Source organism: Patella vulgata, chromosome 4, assembly GCF_932274485.2.
Source record: "Patella vulgata chromosome 4, xgPatVulg1.2, whole genome shotgun sequence".
Taxonomy (NCBI): Eukaryota; Metazoa; Mollusca; class Gastropoda; family Patellidae; genus Patella; species Patella vulgata.
The window spans coordinates 15,830,205-15,849,018 of record NC_065882.2 but is presented as its reverse complement, the minus strand read 5'-3'; the positions used below and the strand labels follow the sequence as shown (position 1 = coordinate 15,849,018).

The window sequence follows — 18,814 nt, the reverse complement described above, 5'->3', positions numbered from 1 at the left end:
ATCGTCAAAATTTTGTTTGCCTGGTGTTGCAACTGCAATTCGTCAACATTTTCTCGGGAACTTTTTCTATTTAAATTTTTTTCCCCAGTAGAATCGCTTTCCATAAGAGCCTCGATTATCTGTATTGACATTAATTAAAGTACTATTGAATGATATTTTAATTGGTGAACTTTCGTTTCGTGTGTCCAGATATTGATATGATTAACGTTATCCCAAGCTATCAAACACCATTGTTCCATTTCGGTCAATACAGTGCTAATATAATGAATATATTACATTGATGCAAGAAGAAATTATTTTTATTCATGCATGAAAATAAAGCACAGAAACGTTTACGGGACTTCTAAATGAAACTCGCGGCCTGTTAATGAATGAAATTTATCAACGACTAGTCATTGTTCCTATTTCAGATAGTCAGCTACTAGTGCTTCATTGATAAGAGACTATTATTGATAAAACAGTTCATTGATGATACTCTCTCTAACAGGAAAGCATTATTTCACGTTTAATTCGCATGGATAAATCGCGATAGTAGAATATTAGAAACAAGCCATTTTACAAAAAACGTCCACATGAATGGATTGTGACATTATTCAATAGCATTATTGTATTTAAAAATCCACGTTTTGTTACTATATATGTTTAAAAACGACCCCATGTGGTCAGTGACATTATACTAGTAGCAACGTTGTATTTAAAGTTGTAGTACTACTATGTTTAAGGTAACAAAAAACAAGGTGTTGTGTTAAAAAGCACGTCGTGAGAGAACAGTGGCATTATTCTGTAAGCAACATTATAAAAGTAACAACTCCCCATCCAACATAGTGTTATGTACAAGCGACGTCATGAATGGATAGTGACATTATTCTAGTAGCAACGCTGTATTAAAAGCGACGTTTTCGTTAAAAGTGACTAGTGTTAAAAACTTTAACATGAATGGATAATGACAGTATTCTTTTAGCAACACTGTATTAAAAGCGACGTTTTTGTTATTATATCTTTTAAAAAGTGACAAAAGACACGGCATAAAACGGTCTCATATACCGCGGTACAGCTGCTATCGATTTCATCATAATCCGCGAGTCCTCAACATAGACGTTATAGTATGTAGTCTACTATAGGATGAATGGTCTACAAATATACATTGAATCTGTACCGTGTATAAGAAGTTGTCAACCGGTGGATATCAAGATTATATTGCATAGTATTAAGTGTAACAGATTGTAAGCCGGTTGGCGAAAATTATCTACAGAGTTTTTGTTTTAAAAAAAGTTAACGACGTATAGTTGTCCAATTGGTGGATATCAACCGATCATAGGTATAAAACCTCATATCCCATTGGATTAAGTGCAATAGATGTCAGATTGGTTGTCTCAAAGTTTATAAACTTGACTGCGTGTATGTATAGGGTTCAGTAGCGAATATCAATCGTCTCAGAGATACACTGTGAATGAATGTGCAACAGTTATCATTTGGGTGGACATCTACCGTTTTCCAAAATATACACCGTTAATTTGTGGTTAACAGTTGTCCAACTGGTGGATGTCATCTGTCTTAGATACACTATTACTGTTTAACGGATATCTTATTGGTGGAAATCAGTTAGATTCAATTATTCGATCTGCCAATCACACAAACATCAATTTACATAGCTATACATGATTAAAAAATTTCTACAATATAAAATATATTGGTGGGTATTGAACTGTGTTCAAATAATTTGACCCTTGAACTACGCATACTCTAAATCGCCGTGACTGTAACTGGTTTTAAAAATGTGCTAAATAAATGGATGCTTAAACTAAAAGTGATATCAACACAGGTAGGCATATGTGAGCTATATGTAAATTGATAGTCCATAGACAAAGCCAATTTCTAAACAACAAACTGTTGAATTCTTTTGTCTTGAAGTGTTGATTTGATGTTTAAATGAATGATTAAACTAACCGTAATATCAGTACAGATATATAAGTTACAGGTAAAATAAGACAACGGACATTTTGCCAATTCATTAGATAAAGTCTAAAAACAAAACTAATTTCTAAGCAAACAAAAAAACTGGATCGTATAGAGTGTTTGATATAGATTGATATGTATTGATGTAATGTGGACTACCTGGGTGAAACGTGTTTCAATCACATAAAAAATGGATACAACACAAGAAAATATGGATTTATTGTATTACAACATGAATCACCTTAAGTACTGTATAAGGGAGAAATAAATAAATTGTGAGTATTTCATTATGTGGATTCGACGATCGCCAACTTGTGATTAATTGGACAGAGAAAAACAGACAATACAAGACAATAGACACAACAGTATTCTATGGATAATACAAATTGTGGATTTGTGAAACTTATTCTTAAAGCTAATGCTTTTTTTAAAAAGAACACCTGAACTATTTCAGGATTAGTAAAGATTAGAACAGATTCGGGATAATACAAGAAAATAAATAAAAGCAACAGTTCTATGGATAATATATATTGTGAATTTGTGAACTTATTCTTCGAGCTGCTTCTTGTTTTGTTGCAAATATAACTGCTGGTTTAGGATTAGCAAGGATTATTTTATAGTGTTCGATTTGAAAAACTAATTCGTATTTTTTTCATTGAAAAAAAAATATATATATTCTTAAATACATAAATTTTTCCCCTGCCACTGGATTTTGAAGAAATGTGTTTTTTAACTAGTACTTTCGGTTAGAAACTGCTTAATTTTGTCTGTGAGAAATATTTGTTTTTTATTCAGAAAAAAAGAAAGAAAGTTTAAATGGTGTTACTTCCCGATTGAGACAGATTAGTATTCGATTTGTGACCTGCGCATTGCTGTGTGTATGTTTATGTGCATCAATAACAAAATGTGCTATTGTCGTTGGAAAGTTATTCATTTGTGAAAATCGAGAATTGTGTCTCCGTGGAACAGGATTGGATTAATTTTTTAAATATTTCCAGGAGTATATGAACGTGTTGTAATACGGCGAAACATGATGGTGAAAATGTTGAACAATTTACAGCATGTTTTTGTGTTGAAGATTTTACTGGTCCTGGTCATTCAAACCAGTAAGTACATTTTTAAATATTTGATGGTTTTCCATAAAAAATAAACTTTCTGTACTCCATGGCAATCACAAATGAAGGCTGTGACTCAACTATAGTGCATTTAAAACTTGCATATTTGATGGTTGTGCGTAAAAAAGCTTTCTGACCCACAACGCCCAGTCATCTCCAATGAGATGTTAATGGCGAATAGGGGGATGTAATCCAACTATAGGGTTTTAAAAACTTTCTGAAAAATTTAAATTTGAAGTAATGTATCAGATAAGGTTAAACTCAAACATAGCTTGGGGACGTATGTGCGCCGAAGAAATTTGGTGTAATTCTCTTAGAGATACATTTTGCATATTAGGTGGTTGTACGTAAAAAAGGCTTTCTCCCACACCAACGTCCCTCCATGACATGATAATCACGAAAGAAGGCTGTCGGCCAACTGTGGTATACGTAAAACTTTCAGAAAATTTAAAATCAGGAAGTAAAGTCCGATTGAGAAATAATATTAAACTCAAACATAGCTTGGAATGTCAACACATCACGTATTTACGTATAAGAAATTTGATGTAAATTCTATTTGGGTACATGTTGCATTGATGATTTTACGTAAAAAAAACTTTTCCGACCTCCGACACCCATTCCACTCTCATTACATGATAATGGCTATTGAAAGCGGTAACCCAACCGTAGTATATTTAAAGCTTTTAGATAAATTTGAAGTTAGAAAGTAAAGTAAGATTGTGAAGAAAAATCAAGCTTAAACCAAAATGTAACTCGAATTTCAACATAGCAAGTGCGTACATAGAAGAAATTTTGTGTAATATCATCCATATATAATGAAGATAGAATGCAGAATCATTTGTACGGATGTCTTTCTGTTGTTATTCGTGTATGAGAAAAGAAAGAGAGAGAGAGAGATGGGGTTTAACATCCACTCGACACAAACTAGGTCATTTCGGGACTAATGTATGGTTCAGTTTTATTTCCATAATTCGCTTGTGCGTATGGGGTCTTTAGCAGTGGGAGGAAACCGGAGGACCCGGAGAAAACCCACGAGGTTGGACAGGCGACCCTACTCCTTGTCACGTGCAACCGGGGATTCGATACCACGTCAGTTGACTCAATGACAGACTTAATGATACAGCGCGCACGTGCTAACCACTAAGCCATCCACCCCACACCCCCCCCCCCCCCCCGTATGAGAAAAGATTTGAAGATTTAAAAAAAGAGAAGAGATATGAAATCAACATTTTTTTCCGAATTTCTCTATTGATGAAAAATGCTTTCAGTATCTAGGTTAAAATTGAGGCATCATCACATAATGGCCTCTAATGTCTTTATGTATTATTTAGGATGCACGATAATTCTTATCATGAATCCATTGAAAACAAAAGAAAGGTCTGATCATTTTTCAAGGTTGCCATAAACCTGTTGATCGACATCGGAGGGATGTTGATAGCTGAATCTTTAAAAGGGATAGTAATTGGTTTGAGAGAGAGGGAGAGAGAGAGCTTAATCCTTGTGAGATTCCCATAGCAGGTGTCATGGGGTCCATGGACCCTAGTTATAACTCAAACTTTTTACGTACAGATATACTTGAATTAAAAGGCAGCGGTTTGCTTTTTATTTGCAATCATATTTGACACCTGAAAAACAACTAAACTTTTATCCAAAAACATTTTAGTGACATATGGAAAAGATTTAATAATTCTCACAAAATTGCTACTATGTGTGCTATGTGATAAAGAGGTTAAATGGCAATTCACGCTTGATACAAAAACTATTGAATATTTGGAATTTATCATTTAATTTTTGGTATTTGTAACATGCAGATGCTAAAAGAGAGAATACTCTGGCATACTCAATATGGTATCAGACAGCAAACCCATTAGTAGCAAAATCGTTGGGCCTGATATGCTACCTGTAAAAATGTATAGCAAAGTCACTAAATTTCAGAAAGCAGTACCCAATAGCTATTACAAAACACTATAAAACATGTGCATGGGGTCCACGGACACCCACGTGCACCGACAAGGGTTAACGTCCACACGACACAAACAAACTCATTTAGGGATGAACATTTATTTCATTTCTATTGCAATAAAACCTACGAGGATGGACAGGCGACCCTACACCTTGTAACGAGAGAAATGAAATGAAATGGGGTTTAACGTCCTACTGTTCTGCTCCTAAACTGGGCTAATGAAGACGTTTAACGTCCACTCGACACAAACTAGGTCATTTCGGGACTAACATATGGTTTTAATTTTATTTACATAATTCGCTTGCGCGTAGGGGTCTTTAGCAGTGGGAGGAAACCGGAGACCCCGGAGAAAACCAACGAGGTTGGACAGGCGACCCTACTCCTTGCCACGAACAACCGGGGATTCGAAACCACGCCAGTCGACTCAATGACAGACTTTATGATACAGCGCGCGCACGCTAACCATTCAGCCATCCAACCCCCCGACACCTTGTAACACCTTGTAACGTACAATGACATAGCTTACGATCTCACTCGCCCCCCATCAATATTAGTGAATTCTGTAAAACTGTACATCATATCACTGGATAAAAATGACAGATTGAAACAATAAAAGCTATAAATCATGAACACATGAAATATTTGAATAATTATGAAATCAATTAACTAATTAGCCTAATTAGCTTGTCCAATAATTGTCAGAATATTTGATCACAATAGCTAGTTCCTGGAATAATAGCGATTTCATTGTGTCATGGGATAATAGCGATCTCATTGTCTCGCCTTCACTATCAAATATTAATCATAACTTGTTAATTCAATTAAAACAGAAAAATGTTAAACCATAGTTATTGTTTTATTCTGGGAACCGCGGTGGCCTAGTGCGTAAGACGTTGGCTCGCTTATTCGGAGGTCCTGTTTTGGATTCCGGTGTTGGTCAATAAAGTTCATTGCGATTTTCCGGTTTGGAGAACGGCGGGCCTGACAAGGGACAACGTGTAGTCGTTCGGATGGGACAAAACAAACGATGTCCCGTGTACACATCAGAAATCAGAAACCTTGGCAGTTGTAATGCGAAATAAGAGTAGGCCGTAGAGACGATGTCCAGACAATATTTACCTCATAGCACACTTTATGGCGCATGACCGTCTTCATTAGTCCACCCGGAGCAGGACACTAGGACGTTAAACCCCATTTCATTTTAGTTCATTTGTCTCACACAGAAGCTAAAATGAAAATAGCCTAGAAACGTAAATGTCATATCGTTATGTCCAATGTTAATGCAAGAGGTTTCGGCCGTGTGTTTTTAAACCTAAACCTATCCGTAACTAAGGTTGGGGAACCTAACAGGTGCAGTAACGTGATTTCGAACTCACACTTGTACATGACAAGGAGCAGGATCGCCTGTCCATCCTCGTGGGTTTTCTCTGGGTCCCCCGGTTTCCGTCCACTACTAAAGTTATATAGTCCCGAAATGGCCGACGTGTTGTAGAGAGGACCTTACCCCCTCCCCCCCTTCTCAAATTTGTAGCTTTGCCGTTATTGATATTCTCTCAAAGTTGTAACCTTGCTGTTATTGATAATAAGTCTCTTGTCCCAACTACGTAAAACTGAACCAAATATTTTTTAATGATATGATTTACTATCCAATTAAAATCTTAGATAATATGTCAGAAACAGATCTTGTTGAAAAAATGCCTCTATAATTGATCTGTACGCAATATTATCAAATCAATATGGTGCTATCAGGTAGGAGCACCGGACTGACGATAAACCGGCCATGGTCGATCAGTGTATGCGAGGTTGTCAAATGAAATCGCCAACAAACTATATGGGAAATTACGACAGGTGGTTGGTAGGGTGGCAAGACTAAATCGCCCAGTGTGCCCTTACTAATAATCGCAGCCACGGAAATTCCCAGAACCGTTTAAGATAAAATAAACTACAGAAGGTGTCGTGTGTAATGTTCCGAATACTGCACGTTGTAAAGCAAATATCAAAGAGCCCATTATTGATTTCTACAATCATCTGATGTATACTAACAATACGAGCGAATTAAACATAGATAACAAATAGAAAAATAAGTTAATACGCATCAACGATTCACTATACAATTATTGTTTTATATTTTGTATACATCCTTTCTCTTGCTCTTCTTTAGACTTATTAATTTCTATAGAATAATATAAACAGCTTAAAATAAAAAGAAAAATTATAGTGTTTTATTACGATATGACAAGTATGACTTATTAATATTGCCATCTATTCCAGAAAAGAAGTGTTTACAAAAACATATTATGTATATTACTCAAATTTGTAACTCTTAAAAAAGCAACATCAATATTTTGTCGCATGATTAGCATCCAATTGGTAACCCTAAAACACAACATTTTACCGCTTCAAACCACTTTCACGCATGATTTGCACCTATTCCGTCTCAACCACTTTTTTGCATGATTTGCATTCATTCCGTTTCATTAAACTACTTTGCCGCAATATTTGCATTCATTCCGTCTCAAAGAAACACTTTTCCGCAATATTTGCATTCATTCCGTCTCAAACAACGACATTCTCATCCATAGCGTCTCAAAGCCAGTTAATGATTATGCCTGTTGTTTTTAGAATTATGAAAATAAAATAGCCTGGACGCTGAACGTTTTCTGCACTACTAAAATAGTTTAAAATCTCTTTAAATGGCATTTAGTAATTAAACAGTAACACAATTTGGAATATCAATTACATGTTTATTAACATGCAACGTTTCGAGTCGTTATAGTTTAAGCAGTAAACGTAGGTTTGTCGTACCGGTTTCGCGGCTTGGATTCCTTGTGCATTGAGACCAGGGTGATTACCCGTTTTTCAAATGGAGTCCTGAAATGAAATGCAATGAAATGGGGTTTAACGTCCTACTGTTCTGCTCCGAACTGGGCTAATGAAGATGGCCATACGATATACAATGTGCTATGAGGGAAATTTTGCCCGGACAGCCGCACTCTTATATCAAATTCCAACTGTAAAGGGGTCTTTTACGTGCACGCCCTTGTCAGGCTCTCCGTCCTGCATCACTGACAAGGGGGACCCACGCAAGAAAATCTGGATGAACTTTCGTGGCCAATGCAGGGATCGAACACCCGACCTCCAGGCTAGCGAGCCATCGTCTTTTTTTCATGTAAAGCGTCTTACCCACTTAGCCACCGTGACCAAATGGTGTCTATTTGAAGTTATAAGTTTAGATACAAATAATGCTGCTCTATTGAACTTTATGTTCAACCATTAACATGCCGTACACAGGCAGGATATGCTTTGGTCTGATTTTTTTGAATAAAATTCAATTTTTTCTGCTTTTTTGAGTTACCATACGAGACACGAACTTAAGTGTATTTTCAAAACCGTGAGAAAATAAAAACAACTTTAGACATAACCACTCGGAATGTCTGTCACTAAAAACAACAACCACCAAGAGAAAAGTTGTTTTCAAGTAATTTACATCCGGGTACAAGTGTTGTTTTAGTAAGCTGATCAAACCATTGTAAACACAATATTTTCTTTTTAATAAACCGCTCATAACTACCCGATCGATTGTCAAAAGAGAATTAATTGTTGTAATCGAATGAAATAATATTTTAAGTCAACTTAAAAAATTACGTTGTTTTTAAAGTGTATGTTTACTTTTCAAAATGTTATGTGTAAAATACGTTGGTCGATCTAAACAAATCGAAATTGCTAGCTTCGTGATACGAGCTATCTAGGAGAGACGTGCTGGAATTCCTTCAAAACTATCGATTCATTTAGCTTTTAGTAATTATTATTGTCGTACACGTAGTAGTATATTCTTATTCTTTAACTAAACCTTTGATCTTGGATGTGGGTTTTATATGAGGAACGTGTTCTTACTTTATAAGACATTTTAATGGAGGGCATTCTAAACATATACATATTCAGGTATAACTAAACGAAAATAAAAAAAAAAAAATTTCGAGAAAGCCATCGTCCCTGTTTTTTAAAGGAATTAAACCTCTAACCCAAATATTACCCCTGATATTCGAAATTAAAAACACGAATTTCAATATATGTCCATTTCAATCTACCGTAAACATATGGGATTCTATTTTAGACACAACGAACATTTTAAAATCAGTACACGACTTCTTGTACTCTATGGGTTCGAGTGACATTTGTAATAAACAAAGAAATACATATCTCACAAGACAATGCTCAAGTAATTAAAATGGCTGATTGACAAACGACAAAATACTATTCAAATGAAACGTGTAGGATGGGTGTTGAATGGACTAAGCTGGCGCAAATGACTGCCTTTGAATTTGGATTGTTCACGTATTTCATTGAATATAATTGAAAAGCAATTACAATAAAATTGTAAAAATTGAAGATAATTCACTTTAAATAGGCTTACATTCATATTACATTGCTATGTGCCTTTAGACCCAATATCGTGGTTCCAAACAATAGATATATACGCCCAACGAAACATTTGCTAAAGAAAGAGTCCCTGGCTGATCCTTGTGTATTCCCCGTGCGTTTTTGATTATAAGGTTTGTCGAGTAGGATCGAAGATAACAATATCCCCCCCCTCTCTCTCTCTCTCTGCGGTAATGTATACATACAACACACACCATTACAATGAGTTACTATTTATGTGCGCTTGTCATTTGATTGCTCTTATTAAGGCCGATGGTAGGAGCCTACTAAATATATTTTATTGATATAGATTCTTCTAGGCGTCTGTATAAAAACTCTGATAACCATAAGATATAGAACCACATAGCTTACAATTCAGTATAAAATAGTAATATGGAGGACTATAATATCACAAGTGACCAATGTTTATTTTGATGATTCTAGAAGTGGGCGATCAATACACTATTATCAAGATATCATACTAACATTGATAGCTAATCGTAGATAGACAAGATATTATAGTCGCCTCTAATCCTACAGATTTACTCAGCAATAACTAAAATTATAACCAATGATTCCTGGATGACTCGTTTTTACTCTCTGGCCGGTCAGTGGTCGTCTCCTGAATCACGACCTGGCCTCAGTTTCCCAAAACATTCTACTGATGTGACTATCGATATCTCCTTTTAACATGTACTAATAGAATTTCCAAGAAAACTCATCGCTTTTTTGCGTTTCCATGGATACTAGACAAACCACAGCCTATAGTCAAAAATTGTCCAGTAGCTTTTTTGGACTTGCAATTAGCATTGTTCATGCCAAATTTAAAGAATATCCATGCAGGCATAAATAAGAAAATTTGACTTTTGTTGTCATCAGCACCCTTTATTATCATGTTTTTGGGCCAAGTTCTGAACATAGTTGGTAAATAAAATTGGTATTTCTTTGTTGATTAATATGTAGTTTTACCACCCAAAATAACAAGAAATGTCATATATTATCAACAAAAATTACGGTGCTAGCTTTAAAATGTGCATTTTAGACTGCTTATCACCCAATTTAAGTTAAGAATGTACTCAAAATTGTTAGTCTTAGTTTAACTAAAATATAACCCTTGATAAAACTGTTGTTGTATTAATGTATCAAAGAAAAAACTATATGCAAATTGTTGTTTCTGGATCAAAGTTGAGTAAAATCTTAAGTCTGAGAATGCTTTGTGAAACTGGGGCCAAGTCTTCAGTCAGTAATCGACCACTTGACCTACCGCATTGTTTCTGTTGCGTCTTTCTTGTGGATTGTTGTTTTGCTTTTTATATTCATTGCTCTCCCCAGCACAATGCCTGGCATATGACCTTCTTTAGTTCCATTGACAGTTGGAATTCGATATAAGAGTAGGCCGTAGTGCCGTTGTCCGGGGAAAATTTGCCTTATAGCACACTGTATGGCGTATGCCCGTCGTCTTTAGCCCAGTTCGGAGCAGAACAGTAGGACGTTAAACCCCATTTCATTTCATTTCTTTTCTACTTTATTCTGGTTACTGGAGACAGATAGTACGTTAAATCCTATTTCATTCATTCATTCTGACCTCGTGCGGACAGTATAGGCTTAATAAATGCTAATCACCAGCGCTAATTATGTTATTACTGCTAATCGCGAAGGTTAGTTAAAGATACATTATGGGAGATAAGATAACGAGATAGTAGTTCTCGCTACAATAGTTCAAAACTAGATAGTGTAAAGGTAATTTGATAAAAATTTCAGTCAAATTGATCCACTATGAGCCGAGAAAGAAGCGGGTGAAATTTTGGCATAGTCTCGGTCATCATTACTAAAATCATTATTATAAACAGCTTAGTCTCGATTATCCACTTTTATTGATTTAATTATCAACGGCCGTTAGCGGCATATAGGAATCTAATCCAGCCAACATCGAAGGCTAGCCTTGACATCGAGAGTTTATTATGGTCTGGATAAGTTAATTAATGTCTAATTGATAATTTAGATAACATTTCAGGCCTAAAGAAAAACTTGTTATAAGCAGATTTTGCTCTTGCATAATGCATGTTTAAGTTATTCGCTGGGATTTTTCCTAATTCAGATTGGGTATATTAGGAGTCTCGGTGTCTCAGGGAGTGACCATCAAGACTCGGGTTCGCTCCCGATGTTGACAGAGAAAGTTCCCCGGGAGTTTCCAGCGTGGTTCCACTTATCAATAGTGCAAGACGGAGGTCCAGGACAGGACAGTGTCTAGTCGTTCAGATAGGACGAAAAGCCCATTCCCTGTACACATTGGTGTGCACGTAGCAGAACCTTGACAGCTGGGATACGATATAAGAGTAGGCCGTAGCGCCGCTGTCCGGGAAAAATTCCCCTCATAGCACACTGTATGGCGTGTGCCTGTCTTCATTAGCTTAGCTGGTGCAAAAAAGGATGACGTTAAACTCACTTTTCATTTCATTTACTGTGGACAGGGTATAAACATCACTATACTTTATACACTTATGGTGTGTTTTTCTATAACCCATAAAGCTATTAGGGGTGGGATGGCGCAGTTGTCCTTGTGAGTCGGTATAAAAACGGTTATACAAAGGAATGGGAAGGAACTGGTATGATGGAACGATAGAGGCGGGTTTTCTGAATTAATCGAAATATTTCCTATTAATTCAAAGTCTTAGAATCCAAGGAGATTAATTTATGACGGTGTATAATCTATAGTCTCTTCGATAATCCCCTTTAGATTTGTAAATATATACCATTGCTGATCCTGGTTGAATCCTCCGATTTATAAACATAACTCATTCAAGAATAATAATCCCGGTAGAACATGGCTGTTATTTTAACCTATTAACATTCCAGATACCAGGTGAAACCAATAACTGGTAAACGTATTGATGGTAATGCATGAAAAGGGGTTTATAGTGATATTTACTTTCACCAACCAGGGGGGATCACGGTGGCTAAGTGGCTGGCTCGTTAGTCTGAAGGTCGGGTGTTCGATCCCTGCATTGGCCGAGAAAGTTCATCCAGATTTTCCGGCGTGGTTCTCCCTTGTCAGTGATGCAGGACGGAGGGGCTGACAAGGAAAGCTGTCTAGTCGTTCGGATGGGACGAAAAACCGAGGTCCCGTGTACACATTGGCGTGCACGTAAAAGATCCCTTGACAGTTGGAATTCGATATAAGAGTAGGCCGTAGTGCAAAATTTCCTTCATAGCACACTGTATGGCGTATGCCCGTCTTCATTAGCCCAGTTCGGAGCAAAACAGTAGGACGTTAAACCCCATTTCATTTCATTTCATTCACCAACCAGACTATTGAAGACGTGCATACAACATGCAGTGTGCTATTAGGGTAATATTGCCCGGACAGCGGCGCTACGGGCTACTTTCATTTAGAATACCAACTGTCGGGGGTTCTGTTACGTGGACACCAACGTGTTCACGGAACCTGGGATTTTCGTCATATCGACGTCGGGAACTGATTTAAAAATGTTTATTGTATAATGAATATCAAGACCCTACCTGTTCTAGGTAATCCTTGGGTCCCACTATCACAGTTCGCGCTACGATTGAAATCGTGGTTTTAATCGTGGAGTAATCGTTTTGATCCTAACAGACCTTATCTTATCATATATTGACGTCAGTCGAAGCAATCTGTTAACCGTATCGAAACGTATCCGAACGTATCTGCACGTAGCAGATCGTGGACTCTAACGCATCGCACGACATGAACCAATTTTGGAATTTAATTCGTGATTCAACTTTCGAATACTACAGATAACAGTGACTTAGAGGTATAATACATGGCCTTTAATTTGACTTAATCACTATTAAACCAAAATTGAATTCTAATTCGTTTTTATAATTTCAAATATTACAAATAATATTGCGTTAGAGTTATATGCCCTTATATTTGATTTAATTCGTTTTTAATGGACAGAATTTTGTATCAAACCAAAGGACTTCCAATGACTTAAAGTATCTAAATCCCTAACTCAATGTTATCCATAATCTTCGACATTATAACACGAATTAAGTTTAACAGTAGTCTGTAGGAATAAAAATGTCAGTGGGTTAATTATGCGACGTTCCGCCATGATTTTATCGTCACTACTCGCGGCTGGTGAGTCAACATTATATAGTTTGTGTAATACTATAATAGTCTTATTATTTCACGGTATATAAGATAATTGTGTTATTTGGCGGAAAGTGAAACTTGTGGCATATGTATAAAAATGTTAATTGTTTTTGAAGTCGTTGATCTGTAACGTACATTTCCCTGACAATATCAAATTTTTCACGGTTTAATCCATTCTAAAATGTACTGAAATTTATTATTTGACATGTTATTGATAAAATAAAACCAACATATTAAAAATCTCCTGGATTAAACAAAAGGTCACCTGTTGTCTCACTAATTTGCCGCGTGTTTGTCTATCTTCGTTCAGTGTTTATTAGGTTGCTGTTGTGAGTGGTGATGTGGTTACGCACTTAAAATAGTAGTACGGTAACCCCCACATATCCCGAAATGGACTTTTGTGCATGTTCAACCTCAAATGTTAATTTCTATATAGCTTGAATTCAATTCATCTATAAATATTCGTGGTCGTGATATTGGCTATGTTTCTATCCAATATCTAGCTATATTTCTAACATCGCAATAATTAATTGTCAATTTCATCATTAAATGCTACACTAAATACAAAATAAATAGCACCATTGAATTTCGTGTAAATTATGTTCTAACAAAGTTATTATAAAATTACAAATGTTCAATCGTTTGGTATCCTATAGGGAAAACAGTGACTTCCTCTTTTTACATTATATTCTAAAATTGCGCTTTAATATTAAATTTTTTAGATTGTCAGTTATGACAACAACTTCAGAAAATACCGGTTGGCTTAAGTTTTCAATGGACTATTTTTTTTTAAAACATATCGTTCGTGATCGAAGATCACACCGTTGGGAAGAATAGAATACTAGTCATTTTTTTTTCATTTTGCTTTTAAAAGATTGCGAACGATTTCTGCGTGTTTTTATTGTATTTTAATTGGTTGTAATTTTATTAAAATATCATAATTGCATTAAATGGTTATAAATTTATTAAATATGTCATGGTTATTTCTTTATCGATGACGAAAAGCAGAGGTCACGTGTACACATTGGCGTGCACGTAAAAGAAACCTTGATAATTGGAAAGAGAGAGGGAGAAATGGGGTTTAACGTCCACTCGACACAAACTAGGTCATTTCGGAACTAACATATGGTTTAATTTTATTTCAATAATTCGCTTGCGCGTAGGGTTCTTTAGCAGTGGGAGGGAACCGGAGGACCCGGAGAAAACCCACGAGGTTGGACAGGCGACCCTACTCCTTGTCACGTACAACCGGGGATTCGAAACCACGCCAGTCGACTCAATGACAGACTTTATGATACAGCGCGCGCACGCTAACCATTCAGCCATCCAACCCCCCCTGACAATTGGAAATCGATATAATAGTTTGGAAAATATCACTCATAGCACATTAGATGGTGTATGCCCACTTCTTCATTAGCCCAATATAGTCCTTCGTATGAGACGAAAATCCGTGTAAACATTGGATTACACGTAAAAGATCCCTTGGCAGTTGGAATTCGATATAAGATTAGGCGATAGTGCCGCTGCTCGGGCAAAATTTCCCTCATAGCACACTGTATGGCGTATGCCCGTCTTCATTAGCCCAGTATAGGAGCAGAACAGTAGGACGTTAAACCCCATTTCATTTTATTTCATTAGCCCAATCGGAGTCGAATAGTAGGACATTAAATCCCATTTGATTTTCTGTATTGATGGTAAATGCCTTATTATCTATATGTGTGAATATAGTAGCATCATTATATCGATACCTTTGGAGATTTTGTTTTTATCAATACACATTAAACTTGTAAGCTTATTTCACCGGTGTAACCCGGACCTTAATGTTGTAGATTTATAAACATACACATACCTCATAAAATTAGGATAGAATTTACCTTGTAACTATGTTCTTATTATGAATAGTTATGAATATGATGGCATAATTATTAATGTCTTTGGAGATTTTCTTTTTGTCTCAGGGAACCCTATCATTAAAATTTATCTCGCCCAATTTATCTTGTAACTCAGACTTTAAAACAGACACACATCCTTCATTAAAATTAGGTTAGAACTTACCTTGTAACTATGTTCTAAATGCAGTTAATTTACAGACATAACTGGGTAATCCCGGGGATTTACCAGCCTTGATTTGTTAACAAGATTTTAAATCTTCATGACTAGTTTAATAATCTATCAATAAGCCTTACAGGGGGGTTGTGATATTGTTAACGCTAGTATTTATTCCATGTTGTCATAGGATACTAACTTAAAGTCTCGGTAGCACCAGACGTGGGGCCTTTATTTGGACACCTTACTTATCACCAATCTAAATGTTAATCAAATTCAGATCAACTGATTTGAAAGTCTGGATTGTGATTCCTCAGTGATGTCCTATTTAGTTTTAGTGACTTCAGTGAACATATCTTATTTAGTCCTAGTGATGTCATTTGAAGATGCCCTATAGTGATACCAGTTGAACATGAATTATTTAGTTTTAGTGACTTCATTGAACATATCCTATTTAGTCCTAGTGATGTCATTTGAAGATGCCCTATAGTGATACCAGTTGAACATGAATTATTTAGTTTTAGTGACTTCAGTTGAACATATCCTATTTAGTCCTAGTGATGTCATTTGAAGATGCCCTATAGTGATACCAGTTGAACGTGAATTATTTAGTTTTAATGACTTCAGTGAACATATCCTATTTAGTCCTAGTGATGTCATTTGAAGATGCCCAATAGTGATACCAGTTGAACATGAATTATTTAGTTTTAATGACTTTAGTGAACATATCCTATTTAGTCCTAGTGATGTCATTTGAAGATGCCCTATAGTGATACCAGTTGAACATGAATTATTTAGTTTTAGTGACTTCAGTTGAACATATCCTATTTAGTCCTAGTGATGTCATTTGAAGATGCCCTAAAGTGATACCAGTTGAACATGAATTATTTAGTTTTAATGACTTCAGTGAACATATCCTATTTAGTCCTAGTGATGTCATTTGAAGATGCCCTATAGTGACACCAGTTGAACATGAATTATTTAGTTTTAATGACTTCAGTGAACATATCTTATTTAGTCCTAGTGATGTCATTTGAAGATGCCCCATAGTGATACCAGTTGAACATGAATTATTTAGTTTTAGTGACTTCAGTGAACATATCCTATTTAGTCCTAGTGATGTCATTTGAAGATGCCCTAAAGTGATACCAGTTGAACATGAATTATTTAGTTTTAATGACTTCAGTGAACATATCCTATTTAGTCCTAGTGATGTCATTTGAAGATGCCCAGTAGTGATACCAGTTGAACATGAATTATTTAGTTTTAATGACTTTAGTGAACATATCCTATTTAGTCCTAGTGATGTCATTTGAAGATGCCCTAAAGTGATACCAGTTGAACATGAATTATTTAGTTTTAATGACTTCAGTGAACATATCCTATTTAGTCCTAGTGATGTCATTTGAAGATACCCAATAGTGATACCAGTTGAACATGAATTATTTAGTTTTAATGACTTTAGTGAACATATCCTATTTAGTCCTAGTGATGTCATTTGAAGATGCCCTATAGTGATACCAGTTGAACACGGATTATTTAGTTTTAGTGACTTCAGTTGAACATATCCTATTTAGTCCTAGTGATGTCATTTGAAGATGCCCTATAGTGACACCAGTTGAACACGGATTATTTAATTTTAGTGACTTCAGTTGAACATATCCTATTTAGTCCTAGTGATGTCATTTGAAGATGTCCTATAGTGACACCAGTTGAACATGAATTATTTAGTTTTAGTGACTTCAGTTGAACATATCCTATTTAGTCTTTAGTGACGTCATTTGAATATGTGCTGCTGAGTCCTTCAAAACATCTTAATTCAATGATTAAGGCATTGGGACACTAACCAGGCGAGTTCGATTCTGTTGTTGGAATGCTGGACATTTTTCAGTGTGGCTCCCCGTTGTCAAGGGATTCAGGATGGAAGCCCTGGTAAGGAACCAAGTCCAATCGTTCGGATGGCTCGAAAAACTGAAACCAGTGTACACGTAATATAACTCTTGGCAGTTGGATTTAATAACAGACGGGCCCGTATCTACAGGGGGGCGCCGGAGGGGGGGCATGGCCCCCGCGTGAAATGCTCGCCCCCCCACCACCCCGCTCAGAAATTGCTAACAATCATTAAAGTATACACAGTTCCTTATATTAACCTAAAAAACTACGCTTCCCTAAGCAGGAGGAGGTATAATTCAGGCGACTATGCGCATATTAATCCCACGGTATCTCATTACTTTATAAACCATTTTTTTTTGTACTAATCTAAAATAGTTTTAAATAAATTTAAAAAATCACGATTTTTTTTTGTTTGAATACTTATTTTAAAATGCCTATTAGACGCCTCGGTAACTACATAGCATGATGATTACAACAGTCTGTTAGAATGACCTTTCCGAAAATTTCCTCAAAATGTTCGCCCCCTACCGAAAGGTAATGCCCCCCCCCCCCGCTTAATGGTGTCTAGATACGGGCCCGATAACAGACTGCATGGGGTATCATGGTCTTTATTAGCCGGGGGGTTGGATGGCTGAATGGTTAGCGTGCGCGCGCTGTATCATAAAGTCTGTCATTGAGTCGACTGGCGTGGTTTCGAATCCCCGGTTGTACGTGACAAGGAGTAGGGTCGCCTGTCCAACCTCGTGGGTTTTCTCCGGGTCCACCGGTTTCCTCCCACTGCTAAAGACCCCTGTGCGCAAGCGAATTATTGAAATAAAATTAAACCATATGTTAGTCCCGAAATGACCTAGTTGTGTCGAGTGGACGTTAAACCCCATTTCTCTCTCTCTCTCTCTTTATTAGCCCGGTAAGTGCTGAAAAGCAGCATGTTAAACCACATTTCGTTTCATTTCATTTCACATGCACATAATACACTATTGGACGAGTTTAAAACTGTTAACAATGTCTGAAAGATTTGGAATGTAAATTAAAATATTAAGAGACTGGTTAAATTAAATAATTTGTAAGCACAATTTGAAACATTGGTATTATGCCAATCTCCATTAAAATGTATTTGTAGAATAATTATGATAAAAGATAAAAAGGTAAACATTTGCCAGAGATATCAAAATTTGAAATTAGGAGATTAGTCTGGCCAGAAAAGCCTGTCTAATAATATGCTGTAAACAATGTGAATATTCTCTATAATATTACGTTGTTGATAGATTATCCAATTAAAAGATTTCT

At 36.2% G+C, this 18,814-nt stretch overlaps 1 protein-coding gene across 2 annotated transcripts in view; it reads left to right on the top strand.

Moving 5' to 3' along the window:
- Nucleotides 1-751: 751 nt before the first annotated feature.
- LOC126818655 (MAM domain-containing glycosylphosphatidylinositol anchor protein 1) overlaps nt 752-18,814 on the top strand; it is a 110,524-nt gene continuing 92,461 nt past the window's right edge. For both annotated transcript variants that reach the window (XM_050546182.1, XM_050546181.1), the window contains exon 1: nt 752-3,062. In XM_050546182.1, coding sequence (XP_050402139.1) covers nt 2,987-3,062 — 76 coding nt within the window. In that variant the 5' untranslated portion in view covers nt 752-2,986. The remainder of the gene's footprint in view (nt 3,063-18,814) is intronic.